Below are 9,309 nucleotides of genomic sequence, written 5' to 3' on the forward strand. Positions count from 1 at the left end.
GGAGCAAACGGAATATTGTCATCAAAGGACCTGAGGGAAAAATGGCAACCATCAGGCCATTTGTGGTGAGAGCACCAATCACCCTCTGGGGACAGGATCTCCTGTCCCAATGGGGGGCTTCTCTGCGGATTCCCAGCAGGGATTTTTAGTGGGGGTCACTGAGAAGCGCGCCATGACTACCATCCCCCAACTCATCTGGAAACAGCACCATCCAGTGTGGGTTGATCAGTGGCCCCTATCTGAGACCAAACTGTGCGCACTGGAAGCCCTCGTAGAAGAGCAGCTTGCCAAGGGCCACATCACTGAGTCCAATAGCCCTTGGAACTCCCCTGTCTTTGTCCTACGCAAACCAGACAAGGACAGGTGGAGACTCCTTCATGACCTCTGGAAGATCAACAATGTCATTGAAGACATGGGATCCCTTCAGCCTGGCATGCCCTCCCCTTCAGTTCTCCCTTGGGATTGGAAGCTGTCTGTCATTGACATCAAGGACTGTTTTTTCAACATACCCCTCCATCCTCGGGACGCCCCCAGATTTGCATTCTCGGTTCCGTCCCCAAACAGACGAGCACCTTTAAAAAGATACCATTGGCTAGTCCTTCCCCAAGGGATGAAAAATTCTCCTACCATCTGCCAATGGTATGTGGCCCACATCCTGTCACCTGTGAGGACCCTGTTCCCAGATGCCGTCATCCTCCACTACATGGATGACATCCTGGTTTGTGCTGCTGACGATGACTATCTGCACCGGACTTTACAAAAAACTATCCAGACAATTGAGGACGCTGGATTTGAGATACGTGAAGACAAGATCCAGCACACCTGCCCTTGGACCTACCTAGGACTCCGGATCCGTGAGCGTACTGTTGTGCCCCAGCAGCTGACCATCAGAGACGACCCCAAGACCCTGTGGGACTTACATCAGCTCTGCGGGTCCATCAACTGGATACGCCCTCTGCTTGGGGTAACGACGGAAGTCCTTGCGCCCCTCTTCAACCTGCTCTGTGGCAGCGAGGACCTAGATTCACCACGCTCCCTCACGCCAGAGGCCCGGGAATCCATCACCAAGGTCCAGGAGGCCCTGTCTTCACAGCAAGCCCACCGCTACGAGCCCAGCCTGCCCTTCCAACTGGTTATCCTGGGTAAGGCCCCGCGCTTACACTCGCTCATTTTTCAATGGGACATGGCATTGAAGGATCCACTCCTTATCATCGAGTGGATCTTTACACATAACCAGCCCACTAAGACTATTACCACTCTGCAGGAAATCATGGCTGAACTCATTAAAAGAGCTAGAGTCCGTCTCCGCACTCTTGCAGCATGTGAGTTCACATGCATCTTCCTCCCATTGGCAACTGGAAGTTTGGAGCCTTTGCTCCAAACCAATGAGAGCCTTCAGTTTGCTCTCGATAGCTATTCAGGCCAAATTTCTATACACCCACCTGGCCACAGACTTTTCAAAACTACATTTAATTTGGTCCCCAAATCATTACAGAGCAAAACACTGCTCCAGGCTCTGATGGTTTTCACAGATGTCTCGGGGAAATCCTACAAGTCAGTCATGACTTGGAAAGACCCCAGGACACAGAAATGGGAGTCTGATGTCCAAGTGGTTGCGGGATCACCACAGATTGCTGAATTAGCAGCCGTCATCAGAGCTTTTGAGAAATTCCAAGAACCTTTCAATCTGGTGACTGATTCATCTTATGTGGCTGGAATAGCTATGAGAGCAGAACATGCATTTCTAAAAGAGGTCTCTAACCCAAATTTATACAAATTGCTTTCTGAATTAGTATATCTTATCTCCCACAGAAAGCAACCTTACTATATCATGCATGTGAGGGCACATACTGACCTCCCAGGTGCCATTGCCAAAGGAAACAGGAGGGCAGACACCTTAGCCATGCCTGCTGGAGCAGCCAGTGTCCCTGACATTTTCGCACAAGCGAAATTGTCCCACCAGTTCTTCCACCAAAACGTGCCTGCACTGATGAGAGTGTTCAGACTACCCAGAGACCAGGCTAGAGCAATAGTTGCCACCTGTCCTAATTGTCAATCTTTCTTAATACCGGTCGTTAACTCCGGGGTTAACCCCTGAGGACTTAACAGCTGCCAGATATGGCAAACCGATGTCACTCACGTCCCATCCTTCAGGAGAGTCAAATACGTACATGTGTCAGTAGACACCTTCTCTGGTGCAGTGTTTGCCTCAGCCCATGCAGGAGAAAATGCCAAGCACACCATCCGACATTTTCTCCTTGTTTTTGCTACCCTGGGAGTCCCAGAACAAATTAAAACAGACAATAGACCTGCTTACACCTCTCACAAATTAAGAGACTTTTTCAATGAGTGGGGAGTGAAACACACCACGGGCATTCCTCATTCCCCTACAGGGCAATCAATAGTAGAGAAGACCCACCAAAACCTGAGAAGAGTCCTTGTTCACCAGTGGGGAGGAACAGAGATCATTCCTCCCATTGAGAGGCTCTGTAAGGCTCTATATGTCATGAACTTTCTAAATTGCTCGTCTACAGAGCCTGACCCCCCTGTAATACAGCACTTCTCTAATTCAACCCATGCCAAACTCACAGAGAAGCTGCCAGTGCTGATCAAAGATCCTGAATCGCAACAGACATCAGGACCTTTCCCACTGATTACCTGGGTGTCATTCTAATTAGGAACGGCGGGAAAGAATGACAGACTCTCAAGGGAGTCAGAACAGGAGAATATCTCTTAGTTTATTGCTTTAGGTTTGTTATATAGATTAGTTCGTGGAAAGTACAGAAAGGAAACTCTTATTGGTTAGTAAATCACTACATCACCATCATTGGTCAGTGGGGTTCACCACCCCCTGACTTTCTCCTGCAACGAAAACAAGGAATAGAAAACAACACCTGCAAGGCTGTTTTGTGTCCCTGAGGATTGTTTTGATTCCTCCTTAAAACTTCCCAGGCTACTTTCTCAGGCTGGACTTGAGAAAGCTATGCGGCCTGTAATTTGTACAGGCACTGTGGTTCAGATTTAGCATCCATACCTGGGGGAGAGGGTATGCGTGAGTGTATCCACACCATCAGGACCTAAGTGGCTCCTCGGGAAAAATGTAAAACCTTATTTAAGCCCTACAAACCCTGCACCAGACTCAGAACTGTCAAAGTCTCCTGAGACCCACACAGGTCCAGAAAAACAGCAGTCCACTGCAGCCTGGAAACGGAGACGTTGTGGGAGTCCACCGAACCGACCTACCACCAGACCAACAACCAGAGGCCAAACTGTCCTGCTACCAGGGCTGCAACGAGACGACTGCCAACGTCACGCCTGACACCGTGACAGTACACAAGGCTTCTTAACTCCCTCCCCCTTCCCCTTCTCGCCCTTGTTGCCTAGCTCAAATTGCCAGTTTACACCAAAATGCACCTCTGTGCTGCTGCTGGTGTCAGGCCATGTGTCCCCAATACACAGAATAACCTTGCTTATAATTGTTTTTTTTTTTAAAGGGGGGGGAGACAGGAGAGGAAAGGGAAAAAGAAAATAGCTCCCCCCCCCCTCCAAAAATCAGAGCTAATCTTTTATGTCCTGTTATAGAAAATGGGGAGCAAAACCATCCTTGAGTTCCTGATGTTCCTGATTATCTGGATGCTCCTGAAAACATCAGCTGTAGAGGCCTGGCTAGTAGCACAGCCCCAGGAGAACGTGTGGATCACCCTCGCAAAGACGCTTCAACAAGAACACATGTGCTTGTCCATGGGCAGCGCCGCCAACCCTCTGTCATCCTGCCTGGTAGGGATTCCTTTAAAGCTCCATGAATATCCTTTCACAGGGAAAGAACCCAACCCGGTAGACATTTGGGATGAGTGGACAAAGATCTTGCCCCATGCACCAGAGGAACCCCAGGAATTGGAGCTTTTGGGATCCTCCAAAGCTACCTATTGCATAAATTTTAATTATCACCCAGTAGCCAATGCATGGCCTGCCTCAAAATACCAAAGGGCAATTAAATCAAGGAAAAATGTGACTCCCAACAGTAAAATTTACAGTCAGTCCAAATGGTGCAATTACACCAGCAGCACACGATCCACCTCCTCTCACTATCCCAGAGTGCTGCCCCGGGGAGTGTTCTTGATCTGTGGGGATAGAGTGTGGGCAGGAATCCCTTCCCAACTCCGGAGAGGTCCTTGCACGCTTGGACAGCTTACCATCCTCACTCCAAATTCAACTCTAATACATGATTGGCTGAAAAAGAATGAACTGGCCCGCCAAAAGAAAGATCTCACCCAATTAGATGAAAATTGAGATAGCCAAATTAAAGATCGGTCCTACACAAAAAGGGTGGTGATGTCGGCATTTTTGCCGTGGGCAGCTGCTGCTAAAGCCCTTGGTGAGCCTTCTCACCTGGAGTGCTGGCTTGGTAAGCAGGCCAACCGGACCTCCTCTGTCCTGAGTGAGCTCCTGACAGATGAAGAGACTGTTAGGCATGCCACGCTACAAAACCGAGCTGCCATAGACTTCCTACTCCTGGCCCATGGACACGGCTGCGAAGAATCGGACAGTTTGTGCTGCTTTAACCTCTCCAGCCCCAGTGAAAGCATCCACGCCCGCATCCAGAGACTCCAACATGCAGTCCAAGAACTCCAGACTGAAAAAGAGCCCCAGTGGCTTGAAGACCTTTTTGTGAGCTGGGGACTCGAGAGATGGGTTGCCTCCCTCCTCAAAAACATTTTTTGGGTTTTCTTGATTGTTATTATCTTCCTAAGTATGTTTTCATGTTTTAAGAAGCTATTAGCTAACTCTCTAGGAGATGCCTTTTTAATAAGTAAAGAAGGGGGAGTTGCGGGTGCAGAGGAGCCCGCCGAGCCCAAGATCCTGGCTCTCCCCTGGAGACAAGATACTTCTCTGTAAGAGAGAGACAACGTATCGCTCCCAGGGATCTTTGAGTTAGATATGTGTCGTGGTTTTAAACCAGTAACTAAAAAAATTACTTATTTCTTGCTGTGAGATATGGATTAGAATAAGAGCAAAACAGGCTTAAAATTTAAAAGGAATAGAGACAGTTTATTAACAAACTACAATAATAAGAACATCAGAATAAACTTTCAGAAAACCCTTTTATCTTTCACTACTTGACCATTTCTTTGTACACATGATAACATAGAGATAAAAAACTTTAGAACTTTGGTGGTCAAAAACAGTCTCAATTTTTGCTAGAGTCTTCTCTTCAGTCTTTGTAGAGAAACAGAAGTCTCTTTCTGCTAATTTATGGAGTTTTTTATAGTTCACTCCTCCCATTCCACATCACTCCGAGGTGTGCATGGGTCGATGAGTCTAGGGATGTCATTTTTAAGGATGAGTTATTCAAAGGCAGAAGTCTTCTTCATCTGTCTCTGTGAGCCTTCCTGGAAAAACAGCTTTTCTCTTGCCCCTTCCAAGGCTTCAAAATCTTCACTTTACTCATTTCCAGCAACTCACAGTATCACAACCACTCTCTCTTTCTCTCAAAAGTCCACACTTTGAACACTCTATTCCTCCCATACTCTAGTCATGAATTAAAGGAGTCTTTTAAATTACTATTGCCCCTTTCCATAGCTTTAACAGAAAGATATTTCAGCTGTAGAGCATCTCCTTATTCTCTCTTTCTTATTTAAACTTAACTCTTTTCTTCACTGTTTTTGGTGGTTCTATGATGTCTTCTCTATGCTAATTGTTTCTCTGAGAAAAGGAGTAATCTGTATGTTTATCCAGGTAGTAAAAGAATTAAAAGCTTTAGAAAAGCTGCAAAAGTTCATGGTGTCAGGTTTCAGTCCAGCAGCAGCAGTAACTGAGCAGCTCTGCTTTCTTTTCCTCCCCCCCCCCCTTTTCGTCCTCTGCGGCCTTATCTGCCCGAAGGAGGAGGGGGGGGGGGGGAAGAGGAGGATACGACAGAGCCTTGTTACCGTCTCAAAAGCTGGAAAAAAAGAGGGCAAGAGAACTCTGTCTGTACTTCTTAAGGGGGTGTTTACAAGTTGAATTCACTTTTTAATGGTCAGATCTGCTGTCAATTCTTGGAAATGACTGATAATTGGTCAGGAGGAAAAACTCCCATCAGCCACCAGCATCTTCAACTTCCCCTCTTTCTAAGCTGTCTTAAAGGTAAAGCTACCCCATGACAATATGTTAAACTCTTGTGCCCCATTGGTGTTCCCCCCTGCTGTCCCACCCCAATACATATATCTCAGGCTCCCCCCGCCCCTCTCCTCCCCTATAAATATCCCGGGTTTTCCCCTGTTCGAGAGATTAGCTGTTGCTGGCTCCCTTCGCCAAAGCTCTGCCTGAATAAAGGTTTGTGCTTAGCGGAACGCTGGACCAGCTTTCTCGTCCCTTCTTCCCGTGTCGCCTGCCTGCCGCCGCTGAGCCAAGCTGGAATCACTCGCCTGCCGGAAGCCGCTCACACGCGCTTTGGCCCAGCCCTTTTCAGGGCTGCTTCTCTAGAGAAGTCACGGTGCTCTGGCCTTTCCGTCGCTGCGGCATAGAATGGTGGATTCAGTCACAGCAGCCCGAACGAGATGCTACGAAAAGCTTTATTATCCAAACTTTACAGCTTTTTATAGTTTATTATGCTACAGGTTTAAAATGATTAGTAAAGGGGGCATCACCTCTCTGTCCCATTGGTGGGATAAGAGAAAAACACACTAACCACAGCTGTACAGAATTGTTTTCAGAAAATTAGATTATTTATAATAATAGTCCTTGAGCAAGGGATGTTCTCAAGAGACATTCCCTTGGGAACAGATCAGCCACTGACAGGCTGTAACTCTCTCAGACTCAGAAAAATCAGTTCTGCAGCAGCGAACTGTTGAATTCACAAGGGAAAAGCATTAAACACGCACAAGAGATAATAAAACAGTTAGAGGCAATGTAGTGGTTTAGATTCGCCAATTTGCTTTTCCTGGTCAACGCACCAAATAATGTGGTGGGTTTTAGTGCTAGATAAAATCACCAGATTACTTATTCATTTCTTGCTGTGAGATATGGATTAGGAGAAGGGAAAAACAGGCTAAAAACTTAAAAGGAATGTTATAGTTACATATTATATTGTTAGGTTTTTGCAAATATTAAAATGAATGTTATGTGTATAAGAATGGGAAATTTTGTTGTATTAACATAGTTTCCTTTATTTCTGTTAGAAATAGTGGTATAATACATATATGTTAAGCTATGACATAGCATTAAAACAAAAACTACTTTTGTCTGTATAACCCAAAGACTGAAAACGATAGCTGGAGACCCTTTCTTTTTCTTTTGTAAACTATCTTATCCAGATGAAGACAGCAGTGACCAGAACTCTGGGGGGAGGAATTTATTGCATTTCTAGTATCAGGGAATGTAAATCTCGATGGCGCCAAGAAGATTGATCTATTGGGAAGGGGGAAAGAGCAAACTAAACAGAAGAACACCAAAGATCCTAAGAAGAATGTATGAATATGTATGAGAATTTATGGATATGTAATAGGGTTCTGTTTTTAAGGGGCAATCCTTTGTCAGTAAGGTGTGCTCTCTTGGCTGAATGCAGAGACACCCGGCCGTATCTGTATACTTTATTTTTTTCTCCTAATTGTTTTTTTTTATTAAACTTTTAAATTCTATAAAAATTATGTGAACCTCGTTTTTCACAGGAATAAAGAAACTTTATTAACAGGACTACAAGAATAAGAAACCAGATTAAAACCTCCAGAAACCTTTCCTCCCCCTGCCCAACTTTTTCCTTTCCCAACTGACAACATAGAGACAAAACCTGTGATGTTAAAACAGTACCAACTATACAATAGTCCTTCATCAGTCTTTGTAGGGATAGGAGTTTTCTTTTGTCATGCCATGGAGACTTCTCCAAAATAAAGTTTTCTTGTGGTTTTTAATTTCTATGAATAGTATCCGCCCGTCAAAAATTCTGCCATTGTGACATTCCCTCCCATTTTCACAGCCCTCCTAGAGGTGTGGCCATGGGCCATGAACTCAAGGGGTATTATTTTAAGGATGAGTTATTCAAAGGCAAAGGTTCTCTGCATCTGTCTCTGTGATTATCTCTGGGGAGAGAGGTTTTCTTCTTCTTTCCCTGGGGTAAAGGGTCTTCATCAGCTCTCATCTCTCTCTCTCTGTTCAAGCGTCTCATGGGATCACAGCTACTCCACCATCTGCTTAGCTTCATCAATGGTTACCTTTGCCAGATCTACAGCTTGAATACTTCATTCCCCCAATACTCTTTCATGAATTAAAAGAGATTCATTGTCCATCTCCATGGCCCTATAAAAAGAATATTTCAGCCCCATTTGGCATTTCCTCATCCCTCTTTCATCTGAGACTTGACTCTTTCTTTTACTGACCTTGATGTTTTCATGTTGTCTCTCTACGTGCCACTTTGTTCTTTTCTTTCCCTGGAGAGAGGAACAAGGTCTGCAGGTCTCATCTGTGTAGTGAAAGGGTTAAATCTTGCTCAGGCCATGGCAGACAGTCACAGTGTTGGATTTCAGGCTGCGCTATTGCCTCTCTCAGCCCGACAGCAGCTGGGAGGGGCAGACGGTCTTTGACCTGGTGCTGTCTGTGTGGGCCAGGGGGAGGGGGGAGGGTGTGTTGGCAAGTGTCAGCAGCCATGGCCCAGCTCAGCCTGGGGCTGGGCCCTTCCTGCCCAGGAGCCTCTGGGGTCTGGCCCAGCCCCTCCTCCCCCCCAGGCCGCACTGATGGCGGGGGAACAGGGCCAGCCCCACCAGAGCTCTGCTACCTTTCAAGGCCAGAAACAAATAGAAAGAAGTTCCCGGGCTTGGGTTTTTAAAAGGTGGTATTCACAGAGGTGGACCTAATTATTAATGATGCAAAATGCTGTCAGTTCTCAGAACTGGCCAGCCATTGGTGTATCTCAAGCCTAGAGGAAACTCCCAGCAGCTTCTCTCAAAGAAATCACTTCCATGGGTGTTTCTTCTTCTCCTTCCTAAATATCAATTAATGTCAAACTACCACACTGATGGAAGCAGTTACATTATCAGCAGGAGACACGCTGGGTATACGGTTACCAATTGCAGAGAGCTAATAGAGTCTGGACCATTACCAACACTCACCTCTGCACAGAAAGCTGAAATAATTACTTTAACGCATGCTTTAGAATTGGCAAAAGGAAGAGAAATCAACATTTATACAGACTCCAGGTACACATTTCAAGTTGTGAATGCACATGGAGCCATTTGGAAAGAAAGAGGACTGTTGAACTCACAAGGGAAAAGCATTAAACGTGCACAAGAGATAATAAAACTGTTAGATGCAATCCAGCTACCTGAGAAGGTGGCCATT

General features: G+C 45.9%; 1 protein-coding gene across 1 annotated transcript; it reads left to right on the top strand.

The window, feature by feature from the left end:
* Positions 1 to 610: 610 nt before the first annotated feature.
* LOC148183257 (uncharacterized) lies at positions 611 to 4,896 on the top strand. The gene is given in 3 exon segments (XM_088061369.1): positions 611 to 1,142; positions 3,250 to 3,329; positions 3,583 to 4,896. Coding segments are annotated over 3 exon segments (1,926 nt in total).
* The last annotated feature ends 4,413 nt before the right edge of the window (positions 4,897 to 9,309 follow it).

This window comes from Pseudopodoces humilis, chromosome 12 (genome assembly GCF_049639895.1).
Source record: "Pseudopodoces humilis isolate 2021_Gansu_Grassland_sample_001 chromosome 12, ASM4963989v1, whole genome shotgun sequence".
NCBI classification, from domain to species: Eukaryota; Metazoa; Chordata; class Aves; order Passeriformes; family Paridae; genus Pseudopodoces; species Pseudopodoces humilis.